This window comes from Thamnophis elegans, chromosome 5 (assembly GCF_009769535.1).
Source record: "Thamnophis elegans isolate rThaEle1 chromosome 5, rThaEle1.pri, whole genome shotgun sequence".
Classification (NCBI taxonomy): domain Eukaryota; kingdom Metazoa; phylum Chordata; class Lepidosauria; order Squamata; family Colubridae; genus Thamnophis; species Thamnophis elegans.
The window spans coordinates 70,903,617-70,921,878 of NC_045545.1; the positions used below are offsets into that span (position 1 = coordinate 70,903,617).

Below are 18,262 nucleotides of genomic sequence, written 5' to 3' on the forward strand. Positions count from 1 at the left end.
AGTAGCAGGGGTGGGTTCGCTTTGTGCACACGCACACTACACATTGCCCATGCATGCACAGTTGACAGTAGCTTGTTCTGTGCATGTGCAGAAACATGCTGGCAATGGCAGAAGAGACCAGGGAACTGGTTTGGGAGCGTGGCCAACCTGGCTTGCTGCCTGTTCTGTGATCCAGGCCAAATCACTACTACCTGTTTGGCTGAACTGGGCCGAATCGGGAGCAACTCACCTCTGATAAATAGAATCTGGTAATTCTTAAGAATTTTGTATATTTTAATCCTGAACTGGTATTGCACTGAATTCAAATTCCAGAATACCATTTAACACAACCTCCACATTCATTTGTGGCTGCCTCAGACAGTACAATTCTGACAGAATTTCTAAAAACAGGAATGAATTTTGCAATAGATTTACCAATTTTTAGTTGAGAAGAGTAGCTATGTGAATAGAAAAGTTGTGTGATATATAATACATCTGTCACAGAAATATATTTCATAAAACATGGCTCATGAAAACTTTATGAATGCAACATGTGTTAGGAATTCTCAAAATTGTTTGAGGATTTTTAAAATCCTTGTTACAAACAACATCATAAAAGTGCAACTTAAATTTATGTTATTAAAATATCACAGAATTTTTAAAAAGATAAGCAGCATTTTCAAATTTGAATTTAATTTTTTTTTACTATAGTTGAATTTCCTAAAATAAGTTTTTCATTTAGTAAGGTAATAAAGTTAATGATATATTATTAGTATTCAACACATTAATAATTGTAAATAATTGTAATTGTATTAATAATCTTTACTGCTTTATTCTTCTTCATGTCAAGTGACTATAATCATGGATAAAAATAGAACTAACATTTTCAAATGGTTAAACTCTTTGGTTGATTACAGACATTCTTTTGTACTTCAGATGACATTCTATTTGGGGCAGGTATAAACTCCCACAAATTCACATTTTTAATTATTCATCACTTACCTTTCACTATTAATTCTGCATAGTTTGAAACTCCTGATCCACCATCAGAACGGATTACACAGCGATATTTACTGATACTGCGTTGGGATGTATCAGCTACACTGACGGTAGCAGAAAAGCGTCTATGGTTGACAACTCTGGTAACCATTAATGCTGTGTCTCTTCCATTCCACTGCTGTCACACAAAGAGAGGGAGAAAGATCTATGTAAGTATAACATGTTCATGAAAATAGTATTCCTAACTCATGTTAATTTGCTTCTCTGAAATTCTTACAAAAACATGACATTTTTTTCTCCCAAATGAATCCTTTAAACTTGATATGTATTACTAAAATTCAATTTCAGTTTAGCTCAAGAGCAGTAGTTACTATATATTTTACTACCTATCAACTCCCTGAGTAGTTGTTTCTTAGGAACAGAATCCAGTTGGTGATTTTGGGTCAGTCACTTCCTCTCTCAGTCTTAGAAAGGAAAATCAAAACAACCACTAACCTACACTGGTTTAGCCTGGTAGATTATGGTTTATAAATTTCAATGCCTTCATCCTGCAGTCGATTGAGTCAGGCTGATAATAGATTGCAGCACAGCATTGTTCCATTATAAAAGCTATCAATAAGAAAAGGTTGGATTTGTAGAAATGTAAGATTCTGAAATGTGTGTCATTTATGGGGATTCAAAGGTCACCTAGTGGGTAAGATATATGATTTCATTTTCTTCCTAACAGTATAAAGTGACTCATGCTTCCCTTTTGTAGATATTACGCCAAGATCAAAAACTTATTGGATTTAATAAAAGTATGCAGGCTGCACAATCCAGCCATATACTCCACTGAATTTTGCTTCAACGTGTACCATGGCCTTGCATTGACTCCTGATGAAAGAATTGTAACAACCATCTATTTTTTTTTAAAAAAAACCTCTTATTTATTTTGTTTTATTTTTCAACATAGATGCTAGCTGTGAATTAAAAAAATATATATATATATGTTGTTGCTCTCAAGGACAAACAGATAACACAGATGATTGGCAGGGTATATTTGTGCTGGGCTTAGAGACTGCTTATCAGAGGCAATTTATTTAGCTGAAACAATACAGTCAGTTCTTTGGAGTAAATCTGGCAGTTCTAAACTGTACGGTAGTAGTAAAAAGCACAGACATCCTTATGAAAGCAGTAGCTGAGATTTGAGCTACTTTACAACTTATGAGAAAAGGTGTGATTGAGAATGATTAGGATCAGAATGTAGATTAATAAAGTAGTATGGCTGAAATAAATTAGACATGCAAATAAAATGTAGAAGCAATTAAAAAGACGTCAAGTAGAAATAAAGTAAGGCATCCTGAAATTTCCTCACATTGATCTCATCCCATTCTTTTGAAAGATCAGCTTTCAGTGCCTTCCTTGTTTCTTTTTCATTACAGCCTCAAAATCAGATCTCTAATTCTGCTAATTCTGATTTTTCCAATGGGAAATATCATAAACATTTGGTACATTTATGCAATAAAAATATATAAGTAAGTAAAGAAGAAATATAGTAAATAAATGCTATATAATATTCCCTATAAAGTTAAACATTTAGCTGCTCAAGACATTAAGCATACTCAGCTAAATAATTTTCCGGGCCATCAATTTAAACAGCATTTTATGTGTTTCAGAATGTTCTCTTACCCAAAGGGAAATGATGAAAGTATTGCACAGAAATTTTCCACTGGATTCAGAATATCTATTTGTTCATAGTTGAGAAATATGGTTTAAAACTTCTAAAGAACATAAAGGATCCATTGTGCATTTACCTGTAGCCACAATTTGTCATGCTGAGACCACTTTCCTCCTGCAATGCACTGGAATGTTGCATTCTGCCCAACATTAACCTCCACATTTTGCAGCCTCAGGAAGTGAGGAGCTTTTCCTAACAAAAAGACAAAATATTACCAGGATAGAGCATCACAATGCATAATGATAGCAGATGTAGAATGAGAATCAGTCTCTCTGTCTGTCTGTCTGTCTGTCTCTCTCTCTCCTTCTTTCATATGCCAAGTTTCTCATTGAATAAATGACTTAGCAAAGCAATACTAAGCCTATCTCTTGGTTTTCTTTTTTAAATGCAGACTGTCTTTGCTGTTCTAGCTAAGAAGATGAATAGAAACACAATGACCATCTTGGCATAAACATTGTACTATAAATAAATATTCTATAACAAAAGAATTCAACATTTCCCAAGATATTCAATTAATATTCAGTGGAAGCAAAAAGCAAATGCCCTCTGTGTAAAGATGAGTAAATAATGTTTGTTTTTAAAAAATAGATATGAGTAAAAAATTACAACTACAACTAATAATTAGTAATAATAAATAATAACATTAAAGTTTAAAAATAACAAGATGAGAGGGAAGAGAGCAAGATGCACTTATGCGGGGGAGTTATCTAGTTCATTAGCCATCTTCATAATGATTTAGTCCAATTGGGACCCCAGGTTAGTTAGTAGAGCCAAGTCTTCAGGCCCTTTCAGAAGGCTAAAACAATAGGTTCAGATCTCACCTCAGGGGTCATAATGATCCAAAGGGCAGCAACCATTGCAGAAAAGTCTCTTCTCTTGGATCCCACCAATCAAAATTTGTTGACAGATGAGAGCCTTCAGGTGGTGGATGATCTCACCCAGCAGCTTGATGTAGACCAACGGTGTCAAACTCAAGGCCCACTGGCTGCATCCAGCCCTGGGGTGCTTAAATCTGAAAAATGGGACCACCCTGGAAACAGCAGACCAGCCTACAATGCCTCTGCCAGCAAAAATGAAGTTAAGATGGGCACACATTCCCCCCTGAACTCCATTTTTACTGTCAGGAGGCTGTCACAGCCAATAACGGGCCCCAGGAGCCCATTTTCGCTAGCAGAGTGCTCAGACCACCACAGGAGTCACTGTCATGAGTGATGTCATGCTGGACGCACCCACCCTGGCCATTCCCACCCTGGTCCCCTGAGGTCAAACACAACCCTGATGCAGCCCTCAATGAAATCGAGTTTGACACTCTGATGTAGATGTTTAAAAGGAGTGGAGAGAGTACTGAGCCCTGCAGCACACCACAAAAGATTCAGTACTCACTCCAGCTGTGGATTGGATCTCTCACTCCCTGTCAACACCAATTGGGACCAGCCTTGGACAAACTGCACTGCTCAGCCTCAAACCAACCCTAAGGTTACCAAGTAGAACAAGGATGGATACTCTACACGAAAGATAGAAGTAAAAGACTTATTCTATCAGTTATCATAGAGACAACAATCCATAAATAAAGAATCACAATACTAGGTTTCAATGCCATACAGCTTGAAGCTATAACTCACAAGCAAATTAGTTATAAGAGCAACAATGTATTAAAATTTTATGCTACCCAACTCTCAATGACTCTGGGTGGCTCACAACAAAGAAATTACAATAAATCCAATAACATGAATACTACAGATAAAAGAAGGCAAGTGCAATGCAGCAAGGAGACTCATTCTCCCTTGGTAAAGATCTAGGAAAAGAGCCAGGTCTTCATAGCTCTTCCAAATTACAGCAGATATGAGGCCATATGGATCTTGGATGACACAGTTACTTTCAGGGGAAAGTTCCCATTGGCCTATTCACAGATTTACATCATGTCCCAGGTAAAAAGGACTACTCCAGCCAACTTTCATACTGGAGCTTTGCTTCCAGAATACCTGCAATATTGGGTTGCTTGTTTTTTCATTATGCCTCTGACATTTCAAATATATAACAAAGCAAATGATTTTTTGTATATCAAAATCTAATACAATACAATACAATACAATACAATACAATACAATACAATACAATACAATACAATACAATACAATACAATACAATACAATACAATACAATAGCAGAGTTGGGAGGTAACTTGGAGATCTTCTAGTCCAACCCTCTGCCTAGGCAGGAAACCCTATACCATTTCAGACAAATGGCTATCCTTCTTAAAGACTTCCAGTGTTGGGGCAATCACAACTTCTGGAGGCAAGCTGTTCCACTGATTAATTGTTCTAACTGTCAGGAAATTTCTCCTCAGTTCTATGTTGCTTCTCTCCTTGATTAGTTTCCACCCATTGCTTCTTGTTCTACCCTCAGGTGCCTTGGAGAATAGTTTGACTCCCTCTTCTTTGTGGCAACCCCTGAGATATTGGAACACTGCTATCAAGTCTCCCCTAGTCCTTCTTTTCATTAAACTAGACATACCCAGTTCTTGCAACCATTCCTCATATGTTTGAGCCTCCAGTCCCCTAATCATCTTTGTTGCTCTTCTCTGCACTCTTTCTAGAGTCTCCATATCTTTTTTTACATTGTGGTGACCAAAACTGAATGCAATATGCCAAGTGTGGCCTTACCAAGGCATTTTAAAGTGGTATGAACACTTCATGTGATCTTGATTCTATCCCTCTGTTTATGTAGGCTAGAATTGTATTGGCTTTTTAAGCAGCTACTGCACACTGCTGGCTCATATTTAAATGGTTGTCCACTAGGATTCCAAGATCCCTTTCACAGTTACTACTATTGAGCAAGGTACCACCTATACTGTAGCTGTGCATTTTTTTGCCTAAATGTAAAACCTTACTTTTTTCACAATTGAATTTCATTTTGTTAGTTAGTGCTCAATGTTCAAGTTTATCAAGATCCTTCTGTATCTTTAGCCTATCTTCTGGAGTGTTGGCTATTCCTGCCAGCTTGGTGTCATCTGCAAATGTGATGAATTCCCCATTTATCTCCTCATCCAGATCATTGATGAAGATGTTGAAGAATACTGGGCCTAAGACAGATCCTTGGGGTACTCCACTGCATACTTCCCTCCATGTAGATGCAGTTCCATTGAGGACTACATGTTGAGTGCATTGGTCAGCCAGTTACGAATCTATCTGGTGGTGATGCTGTCTAACCCACATTTTTCTACTTTATCTAGTAGTAGGTTATGGTCTACTTTATCAAATGCCTTGCTGAAGTCTAAATAAATTACATCAATGGCATTCCTCTGGTCCACTAATTTTGTCACTTTGTCAAGGAATGCAAAAAGATTAGTCTGGCATGATCTGTTTTTGACAAACCCATATTGGCTTTTGGCTATTACTTTGTTTACTTCTAGGTGTTCACTAATTTGTTGCTTGATTATCTTTTCCAGAATCTTCCCTGGTAATGAGGTCAGGCTGATAGGTCTATAGTTTCCTGGATCTATTTTTTTTTCCTTTTTTGAATATGGGAACCACATCAGCTCTTTTCCAGTCCAGTCCTGGTGATTTGAACTTGTCTAGGGTAGACAGGTGCTCACTTACCATTTTCTTCCCTATTTCAACTTGTGTTCCTAATCTGATTTTTGTGGTGCTGTTTTTGGTAGGTTGGACTGTTTTTTCCCTTTGTGTAAAGACTGATACAAAAATGAGTTAAATAGTCCGCTTTCTCTCTTTTGCTTGTCACCTTCTTGCCATTTTCTCCCAGCAAAGAACCAATTGTTTCCTTAACTTTTTTCTTGTTTTTAACATGCTGGAAGAAGCGTTTTTGTTATTTTTTACTTTTGTGGCAAGCCTTTCTTCATTGTGAGCCTTAGCTTTCCTCACTTCATATTTACAGGCTGGGGCTATTTGCTGATATTCTGCCTTAGTTATGCCCCCCTTCTTTCCACTTTTTATATTTATCCTTTTTCTCTTTTAATTTGTCAAAGAGTTCTTTATGCAGCCACACTGGTTTCTTTTGGGAGCTGTTTTCTCTTTCATTCACTGTATAAATGCAATGCATCAATGTTATTAACTGATGCTGCTACCTTTTAGAAAATGTTTGGTTCTGTCCTATAGCTGCATTCCAAAGGCGAAGAATTCAAGATGTTCACCAAGTTTAACTCTACAAAGCTCCATCTCAGAAAATTTATTCATATATCCAATAGTAAATAATATGCCTAAGCCACAGCATTGCAACTGTAACTGATTATTTTAGAATGCACTAAAAGTGAAATGAGGGATCTCTGATAAATATTTTCCTCAGATTTTAATAATCATAGAATCTAATCATGACCATAGTGATGGAGCAGACATACTTTTCGTGATGGAGCAGACATAACTTTCATTTTTGTTGTACGTTTTTATATTTAAATTAAAATAATTCTCCAAACTTGGCTATTTCAGATGGCAAAATAAACATTCATAGTGAGGGAAAACTAAGCAGCAACTGTCCACAACATATATTGTATTCCTGAAGAACCACATCCAGTCAATCAAGTTAAATAGTGCTATGCCATCTCTTTTAGCTGGTCACTAATTTATCCATGTCAAAATGTATTGATGTACTAGCACTTGGCTGAGGCAGGGTCATAGATCTGTCATTTGAAATGGAGAGCCTTTGATACAAAGCACTACTGCTTTAATATATTTACAGCAAACAATTTTGACAGTTTATATCTTCCATTCCCTCCAACTTCAGTGTATGGACCTGTTTAATTGGCAATAATTTGGCTATTTTAAGTCCTCTGACATTTCTGAATTAGAACAAAAGAAAGTATTTACTAATAAGAGCAGGCAAAATCTGCTTTTTTGCATGCAAACCACACTAATCTACATTTCCCAAACTGATATGTAAAGCAGCATGTAATTACTTTTTGGGTGGAGGGGGGGAGGTTTGCTGGTTTTAATTTCTTTGAACATTTTGATAGGATTCCTTAATCACAAATAGGCAAGAACAGTTAGGCAAAATCTTATGAAAAATTACTGCTAAAGGATGATAGTTAGACCCTCAGTTGTATATTTTCTCTTCATGCTGATTGCAATTTTGTTTCTTACAGTAGATAATTTATATTATGTTATATTAAGCTTGGAAAGTTAATAACCTCTCTTTCAAGATACCTTTCATAATTTAATGGACAAATTCATTTAGTTTACTTGGTCAAAAAAGAAAAAAATATTTACCATTTAGTACCTGTGAAATTTTTCTTAAATTTCTCACTCTTTTATGTATAGAATTTTTTTCGTGTCTCCTATTCAAGTAGTAAGAACAGATCCTATTTAACTTTTCAAAATCATCCAGTTGTTCAAGAAATTCTTACTGAATGACTAGCCCAGTTACTGTGACTTAGTTCACAGTGACTAACTTTCTGCAGAGAGTTTTTTTTGGGGGGGAGAGAAGGGTAGCAGGGGGTTTGAAGTATAACGGAAATAAAGGGATGAAGGAAAGAGAGCAAATGAAGCATAGAAATAAGATTATTGCTTTAAATAAATAGTCATGCTATCTGCACAGAAGCACTTTGAAGTCAAATTTTCAATCTACAGAATTTTGAACTCTGCTGATTTCTGAAATACAAACTAAGATAGGACTCATTTTAATTAGTTTCAGAGGTTTTTCTATAACAAGATACAAGAAAAACAGCCATTTTGAAACAACTGAGAGGGATTGATTTCTGCTAATTTGAATGGGAAGAACTCAACAGGCTAACAGGGCTATTGATCTGCTCCCAATCTTTGTATGCACTACCAATGTGTGTATGGACACGCCATTCTTACATTCAAAACTCATGTTTAAAATACTACTTCACGTTCCTTTTTGCAATAACTGCAGTATTAATTATCATGTCATGACACTGAATTTAAATTTATCGGGAAAGCATGCAGACAAAGTCTGTGAAAAAAAATAAAAGGCTCCAGGTGTTTGGTAAGTATTCATAAAAAACTGAATTACCAGTTTATCCATAGCCTTCCTATAAAGATCAGACGAATGCTTGAATTTACTACCAGGGAATGGAATCGTCAGATTGCCAAAACTGTCTCAATATAGATTTCAATAAAAGTGGGCATCCCATTAAATGTTTTGCACAAGGATGGCCACAGTATTTGAATTTACTGAAACTTATGATTCACTATGCCATAATTTTCCAAGAGTATTCTGATACTTTTGAAGGTGGGCAAACTTCTTCATCACACATGAAAAATTAGATTAAAATGCACCAAATAGATGAGCCAATTTAAAGCAATTTGTCCCAAAGGTGTTTTTTCAAAAGACAACTAAACTTTTTGTTTTTCTTTGAAGACGTTTCACTTCTCATCCAAGAAGCTTCTTCAGCTCTGGCTAGATAATGGGGAATGGAAGGATTTATACTCCTTGCAGAAAGCTGGTCATTTGCATTCTTTTGGCAAGCAGTTAAGGCCACCTGGAGGTTTATCTGTGTCATCTGAGTGGTGCAAATGAATGTGGAGCTTTCTTGGGACAGTTGAAAGGACGGTGCTGTAGACTGAAAATAGATGACATCATATCCCTCCCCCTCTGTTGAGAGAGGGCTGTTCAATTTGAAATAGATGGCCTCTTTCAAACCAACAGTCCTCTTTGTCCAGAATATAGATGTTGCTGTCTTCAAAAGAATGGCCTGAGTCTTTTAAATGCAGATGGACTCTGAGTCTAGTCCTGATGGGTTTGTTCTCCTATGTTGTGCCATGCATTTATGAAGTAGTTAAAGCAGTTTGATTCAAGAGTAACCCTAACCCTAACCCTAACCCAGCCCCATTTTGCAAGAGTGAAAAATGTATCTACGTTTGATTTGCATTATTTACATGATATTGTAGATGAAGGCTCTTCAACATTTTGTTCTTTTAGTTACAAACATTATAACACAGAATCACCATGAGTGAATTGAAAGGTCATAAAATTTTCTTTAATAAATAAATAATAAACACAGAAACATCTGTAGCAAACTATGGTGTTGCCAACATGGCTACCTGCAGATGATAACATCACCGTACAAATGCTATAGGTAGTCCTTGACTTACAACAGTTCATTTAGTGGCCATTCAACGTTACATCACTGAAAAATATGACATGACAGTTTTTCACACATACTACCATTGCAACATCCTCATGGTCACACAATTAAAATCTGGATGCTTGGCAACTGACTCATATTTATGATGGTTGCAATGTCCTGGAATGATGTGATCACTTTTTGCGACAATGGAGTCAATGGAGAAGCCAGATTCACTTAATGACTTAATAAACAGTTGCAGGGATGAGGCAAAATTAAAAACGATCTCACTTAGGAAAATAAATTTTGGGCTCAATTGTGGTCATAAGTCAAGGACTATCTATATTATGTACTGATGTTTTGACATAAGTCAACCCATTTGCATGATGACCTCGTCACACATTTTCATCATTCATCACTTTAGAGAGACCTACACTGGCAAAGTAAGTTGTAGGAAGATTGCATGGCCCAAAGTGACTCGAGAAACTAACTCTGTTACATTTTCTGGGGTTTATCTAAAAATCTATACTTAGCTTCTCCCTGTTGGTGGGACTAAAAATCCTTTAGTCTGCTTATTTTGTCCTAATTATTAAGCTCTCCATAGAAATAAAAAAAAGTCAGATAATTCCCATGATCATACAAAATAGCCGAAATTAAAATTAAAATTCACACTGCGTCAGTTTGTTCTTTACTGTTATAAACTGAATATCTTTAATGTCAATTTGATACAGATTCCTAATTGAATGCTTTTAAAATGAATCTGAATAGAACAGCTGAAAGAAATACAGTAGCCTAGGAAATGTAGCAAAACAATCTTTGACTTATTTCTCTATTTCACAGTGTGAGTCACATGCTTTGAAAGTGATAGATATATATATTTAAAAAATCTTTCAAAGAGGCACTGCAAAGATTTACATTTCTTTAAAGAAAAACACTCCAGGCCTTTTTTTCCCCAGTGTGAATGTTGCACTAATTTGCTTAGATGTGTTCACGAAGGTTCTCCTCCCTACCCCAACTTTCTCTCTTTAAGTTAATTCTATAGGGAATCACTAAAACCCTGTAATTCTCTCCCTTCAATGGTCCTAACAATCAGGGCTTTATTTCCCTTTAATAATGGTTTAAAATTTTGGCACTTGCTGCACATTTGAAGCAGCTTTGCTTGTTGTACAACTTGAGAAATTATGTATTTATTCAGGGTTGATTGCTTCCACTCCGCAAGCATTTGGCATAGATAAAAGGAAATGTTTCAGAATTGGCTAAATTGGGCAAATTACTCATTTGAACATGAAATGCATTGCTATGGTTAGGAGGGAATGTGGGGAGGGGGGAGATACTTACTGCATGGATGAGCAAGGACTCTGACTTCATCCACCGCTATGTACCCAGGGTGACTCTTCAGGGAAACCGATTCAAATATGACCTGAAATTCATAGGAGACAAGAAGCTGATTAAGTAAACAATTGAAAATAGTACACAACACATCCCTCTAACATCCCTTAAGTACAAAGGATTCAGATTCTGTAACAGATGCTTTACAGATAGTCCTTGTTTAGCAAACACAACTGAACAGTAAATCGGTTGTTAAGCAAAGGGATTGCTAAGTGAAACCACAACTATATTTATGATCTTACTTCAGCTTCCCTTTGCTTCCACAGAGCAACCCACTCAGTTCCCAAATTTACTTATGTGCATGTGTGTGTGTGTGTGTATCTTTTCCCTCTTCCAAAAAAGTGTGCAAATAAGCATGTATGTAAAACACCTTACATTAAAAATCAGTACTAGAAATAAATATAATCATGAAGGCAGCTAAGTCTTAATTGTCCCAAAACTATGATTGCAGAAAGAATGATATATTAGAGAATGGGTTAATGGCCAGACAATAAATGGTTAAAAATAATGTGCTATAATGTGTGTTCAGAAGAAACCTGAACAGCATTTACAAGATTTTATCAAGATGCTTCAAGACAAATTATGAAGGGATATAAAGTCCTTGAAAATATTTTTTCTGATAAGATTTTTCAACTCCCTATAGTTATGGAAAGGTCATAGAAAACAACATCTTGATGAGGTGGTTAACTATCAGAATTTAATCAATGATAAGGATAAAATATGTGAGGCTAAGGTAACCAAGAAATCAAGATGATGTAATCCAGCATTGTTTATTAAAAAAAAAAGAGCTGGAGGGAAGAGAAATCTGAAGTGCCATTTTTTATTCCGTCAAGATTCATCCTGAAGGACACTCCAAGTTGATTTCCCATGCTCTTTCATTGCCTGGCAACAAGAAGGATCTTTGATATGTAAGGTCTAAATGATGGATGTTCATACGTTGCTAGAATACAGCTTTTAAACCAGAAGTGCCCTAGAATTGTTGGATTATGTTGTTGGATGGTCCTAATTCTATAACTGAATACTGAATTGGTTGAGAGTAAGAGGACAAACTTCCTCCTAAATACTGAATTGGTTGAGAGTAAGGGAAATATTAAGGGAATCATGGTTAGACAGAGGTGCTGAGATCCACAAAAAGAGAAAGACGCTCTGCCCACCCACCCGGATGCTCTGCGCATGCGCAGAAGCTTCTGCACATGGCAGGAGTGTGCACTTGCGCACAAACAAACCAATATTAAAAAAAATGGAAACCCACAATTGGTGTACAGTGTGTGAGGTGTACAGTGCCTCTGAATGGCAAGGAAAACTAGACTGTACAGATAAATATATTTTAGCTCTCATGTTGTTAGGATACATTCTTATATCTGATTTGTGAATTGTGGTCATTTTAGTTAATTTTCTTACTATTATTCCTACACAAATGAAGGCAAATATAGTATCCCAGGATAATTGTTGCAGTATCCAATCTGGATCAGTCACTGGGTACAAAGTCTTTAGTTTTCTGAGCTTTGGGCTCCAGCATGAGTATGAAAGCTCAGAAGATTAAACCTCTGGTCTTTGTGACTGACCCAGATTGGATCCTGCATTGCTACTACCCTTTTCCTCCTCCTCCAAGTTCCTTAAGGATCAGATTGTGATGTAGAAATGTCACTAAAGAAGATTGGGCTAAATCTTCTTTAGTGAGATTTCATTTAATGAAATGTTCATTTCATGGATGCAGTTCATTTAACAGAAAATATTTTAGCCCTTTCTCACTTCCAATTGCAAGATTGAAAATAAAATAAAATAAAATAAAAACCAATAGAAAGGGAGCAATTTGTTCTTTAAAAGCTACAGTGGCCTACAGGCTGCAGGTTGCCCACCGCTATGGTAAAAGAAATCTCAAGTATACCTGATAAAAGTGTGGCCAGAAAGTACTGATCGCAAGCTCTGCTTTCACCCAACCTTCTGTAACAAGCCCAGTGACATTCCAGATGGGGTTGCCTTGAGGTCCACCATTCACTTTCACATAAACATTCAAGGATCCAGGGCTGGAACGGTCACGGCTGGACAAGTAGTAATGGAAATCAATGCAGTGAGTGTCATTTTCCTTCAGTGTTGGTAAAAGCAAGTGGGCCTTTTGCCCAGAGGCCCTCCCAGAACTATTCACCATCATGAAGGAGCCTACAAAGAAAAGAAACACAAGGAAAAGATCAGTAGTTCCTTTTCCTGATATTACAACTAAATTAATTAAAGAGTCAATAGTTCTAAATAATCAGACCAAAGTCAAAAACCCCAAACAGCTGTTAATTTTCTCAGATCTATTACTGTTATTATAATTCAGCACTTTTCTGAGGTAAAAAGAAAAACACCAGAAATGACAAATACTTTTGTATCCACTGCTTGCATCATCAGCTAAAGAAGGCCATTTGTTATTATTTTCAGATATTTTCCACCTTGGATTTCAAACTGTCTGACAGGAAAATATTGACTTCAGACATGAAGAGCATATCACACTCCCTTTTCGCTCTACTGAAGTTACACTACCAGACTCTTTTGATTGCATACACAAACAATATTAAGCTGTCTGTTTTTTTAACATGTCCATATTTATAGATTACAATATATCAAGAATCCTACAATTTGGGAGATCACGTAAATGTTTGGAAAAATCACTGAATTGTATTAGGCAGAGTTTTCAAAATGATTGTTTCAGTGGTGTGGCTGTTGACACAGCTCTCATCTACAAGATGGAAAACTGGTAATGGTAGAAGAACCATATTTACTAAGAAGCCTAACTATAAGGTGAGAAATAAAGTCCAGAATGTAAAACCATTCTTTGGAAGCTTCATTTTTCAACTTCAACGGTTTTTGAGAGAGAAATTGATAAGATTTGGAGATTATGAGTCAGGGTGGTTCCACTCTAAATTCACACATTTGTTTCTGCAAAAAAATAACTAAATTCACAGTAAATCATCTTTATACTTTTTACCAAAAAAAAAAAAAGGTCCACAGATATATTCATGTAGTTAGGAGAACTGAGATAAACTCATTAAAAGTGTTACCCTTTAAAACTGATAATACATTTAGAAAGTTTAACTCATATTTGCAGTCTAATCAAAAAGTATGCCAAAATAAATAAACTAATAACCACATACAGTGCATATTTATCCACATTTTGTTCAACTTCAGAAAAACTATTTTCTATATTATGAGTTGTGTTTCAAGTTTGATGCATGATTTCTACAATCAACTTCTTTCTAACACATCTACTTCACACATGCAACTACTTTCCACCAGTGATGTAAACTGTCATCTGGTAACATTACTATGGTGATAAAACACTAATATGAGCAAGGTTGGTATTCCTAAAGCAATGGCTGTGTGATTCTATAAATCACCTGCATGGACTTTTTGTGCTATTTGCCATGGTTGCTGACTGCATAGTTCAATAAATAACCAACTAACCCTCAGATTAGCAGTCTAAGCAATTGCCTGGATTCTTGCTTCTTAATTAACCTTGGTGGAGAAAAAAGTGTTCCATAGTTTGATAGATGTTCTTCCTAAGACTTGATAAATCCAAAGACTTCAAGCTATTCAATGTTAATCCAAGTAGCATACTTCATTCATTTGTTTATTTGATTTATACATCTATCCATCTTGTAAAACATAACTCTGTGTGGCTCACAACAATAATAAAAAACACAGCAAAAAACCCAAAATAATTAGGATAAGTAATCATCAAATTTGCAGATGACACCAAACTGCCAGGAATAGCCAACACTCCAGAAGATATACTAAATATACAGAAGGATCTTAACAAACTTGAACATTGGGCACTGTCTAACAAAATGAAATTCAATGGTGAAAAGAGTAAGATTCTACATTTAGGCAACAAAAACAAAATGCACAGCTACAGTATAGGTGTTACCTTGCTCAACAGTAGTAACTGTGAAAGGGATCTTGGAGTCCTAGTGGACAACCATTTAAATATGAGCCAGCAGTGTGCAGCAGCTGCCAAAAAAGCCAACACAGTTCTAGGCTGCATAAACAGAGGGATAGAATCAAGATCACGTGAAGTGTTAATACCACTTTATAATGCCTTGGTAAGGCCACACTTGGAGTACTGCATTCAGTTTTGGTTGCCACAATGTAGAAAAGATGCGGAGACTCTAGAAAGAGTGCAGAGAAGAGCAACAAAGATGATTAGGGGACTGGAGACTAAAACATATGAAGAACGGTTGCAGGAACTGGGTATGTCTAGTTTAATAGAAAGAAGGACTAGGGGAGACATGATAGCAGTGTTCCAATATCTCAGGGGTTGCCACAAAGAAGAAGGAGTCAAATTATTTTCCAAGGCACCTGAGGGCAGAACAAGAAGCAATGGGTGGAAACTAATCAAGGAGAGAAGCAACTTAGAACTGAGGAGAAATTGCTTGACAGAACAATTAATCAGTGGAACAGCTTGCCTCCAGAAGTTGTGAATGCCCCAACACTGGAAGTCTTTAAGAAGATGTTGGAGAGCTATTTGTCTAGTCCTTTATCTGAAATGGTTTTCCTGCTTGTGCAGGGGGCTGGACAAGAAGACCTCCAAGGTCCCTTCCAGCTCATTCATTCTAAGGAACCTGACCTACCATTGCCAATCACTCAATCAATCAACCAACCAACCAACCCATCATACAATAGATTCCTATGTCTCACCAGTTTACGAGATGGAACCTGGAATGTACCCACTCTATTTAACCTAGGCAGATATCTTTCAGAAGATGCAATTCCTCAAATAATTTGACCTTGTGCCCTGTATGCCCAGCATTTTGAATCTGGGTGCATTCAAAGGAAGCCTAACTACCAAATGATAGTTGGGCTCACTTTGGACAAAGTGAATTTCTTTGAAGAAATCTTCACAAAACATGTCAACCCTAGCTATCTGTCTTTTTGTGCAAGTAAAAAAGCACTTCTCATTTGTTGCTGATGTTGTCCTTACCAGAGGTGTCATTTAAATAAATACTGAGTTGGGAGTAAGGCCCTTTGAAATTAATGGAAGATATACTTCAGCAGTAGTAAAATGCCCTGGTTTTCAGATAAAGCATGGGCAAACTATTGCAAAATTGCCAGCCTTTTAATTAGTTGCCTAGAGCAAGACTTTTCAGATTTTCTGTATAAGATAGGATTCAGTAATAGAAAGTGTCCTGGGTTGTGGGGGCACAATATAGGCAGGCAAACTGTCCTTCCTGTATGAAAGATACAATTATCTGCATGCATACTGCAAACTGAGTTCAGTGAAGCTTCTTCATTTATGAAAAGTCCTTCTTGTTCTCCTTGGATCTGCCTCTGTGGAAGTCAGGTGTCCAGTCTCTCTGGCAGTCAAAGCCAAAATAGTTATAGTCCTGAGGGAGCAGCATGCCTGCAGCAGTTTCATGTAGCCAAGAATTTGAATAAATCACAGATCCTCACTACATTATCATCAACATAGTTGAGGAAGATAAAAATCATTTCTATAGCAAAATACATAGTATTAGGAAAAAAGAGGAGGAAAGACTCCTAAATTTGAATGATGTTGCTTATAAACAGATGTTGACGCAAAGGTAACATCAATAACCACAAAAATTGATTTTTTGATTTGACATTGTTGTGCCTTGATTATCAGGACATCTTTTCCTCTAATTATCTTTTTCCTATCTAACTGATCTTTGAAGTAGCTTATTCTCTCTCTTGTTGTGTCTTCTTTCCTTTTTCAATCTGCCTCCAGCTTTCTTTCTCTCTTTTCTTCTGCTGCTTTCCCATTTTCCCTCTTTTCCTTCTGGAGAATTGTTAAATAAAACAACACTTTTTTTTTCCTTTTCATCATTTTTTAAATAAAAAAATACCATTTCAGCTATGATTCCTGAAGTCCTGACTTTCTTTTTTCTTTTTCCTTTTCAAGGAATGTTCTTGTGAAACTGAATGGTCTGGGTCATGACGGGTGTCACATTATATGTTATTGAAGTGCCAAGTTAAAACAAACATTGGGTGGGGCTACAAGCTAGGCTTGCTGGGATATGATTCTCTTTCTTTTCCTTTCTATGTCATCTTTTCCCTTTTATTTTCTGATTCCTTTTTTTCCTTTCACCCTCCAAATCCTGGGAGCTATAGAGGAAGAAACAGCTTCTGCCTGCCCAGGATCTGAACTTACCACTTACAAAGTTTCTGAAATTAGATCAAGGGCCACATGAAGTTCATTAAGGAATCCAGTGTTCACAAGAAGTTTAATCCTCAAATACAGACAGTTCAGGCAAAGCTAAATTATTGCAGACACCAGATGAGCAGAGATAAACTCTTGATATTACTGTACATGGTAAATTACTCTGGAATTAAATACGTGATTTACATCAACTTGCCATTGTGGGAAAATATTGATGGAGGCAAATATAAATCATTGTATCCTTCTTCACTGTTTTTCTTCCTCAATACATATATGAAATCCATGGATCTATGTAGGAAAATAAAGTTACTATTCTCAACTAATATTTTTTTAAAAAAACACTATTCTCTTTCCTTTTTATGTTGCCTTTTCTCTTCCACTTTCTGATCCTTTTTTTCTTTTATCATCCTTCACATCCTGGCAGTTATAGAGAAAGAAACAGATTTTGCCTGTTCAGGAACTGAACTTACCACTTACAAAGAGTTTTTGAAATTAGAGCAAAAACACAATAAATTTTATTAATGCATCCAGCGTTCACAAGAAGCTTAATTCACAAATACAGACAATTCAGACACATATTACATATCTGAAGATACACAATTGCTTTTTATCTATTCAGAAAATAGTTTTCTAGAGGAGAAAGGTCCATGGGAGTATTTGACCTAAAAGTAATAAAAAATAATAGTTTCATGAATTTGGGAAAGTACCATTGGGGTCATGAAGAAAATTAGACCCATTGGCATTCCTGCAAAAATATTCATACATATTTTCCCCAGTGGAATAGATTGTAATACCATTATGCAACACAATAAAATAATTAAACCTTTGTAACCCATGGCAGGTTATGTGCAGAAAATCCTTTCTAGTTGTCCATCATTTCCCTTTGTTAGTAACATTATAAATGATTACACATTAAAAATAATGAGAATTATTAGTTTTATTCTCTTTAAAGAATCTACTTTGGGGATGTCTGCAAACATGC

The 18,262-nt window shown here is 36.2% G+C and overlaps 1 protein-coding gene across 1 annotated transcript in view; it reads right to left on the reverse strand.

Annotated features, from left to right (window-relative positions):
• The window catches only part of PTPRT (protein tyrosine phosphatase receptor type T), a 437,694-nt gene that overhangs the window by 356,667 nt on the left and 62,765 nt on the right, over positions 1 to 18,262 (reverse strand). Inside the window, exons 3-6 of the mRNA XM_032218597.1 lie at positions 13,012 to 13,283; positions 11,073 to 11,154; positions 2,772 to 2,887; positions 982 to 1,156 (exon numbers count right to left, since the gene is read on the reverse strand). Of these exons, the coding sequence (XP_032074488.1) occupies positions 982 to 1,156; positions 2,772 to 2,887; positions 11,073 to 11,154; positions 13,012 to 13,283 (645 nt within the window). The remainder of the gene's footprint in view (positions 1 to 981; positions 1,157 to 2,771; positions 2,888 to 11,072; positions 11,155 to 13,011; positions 13,284 to 18,262) is intronic.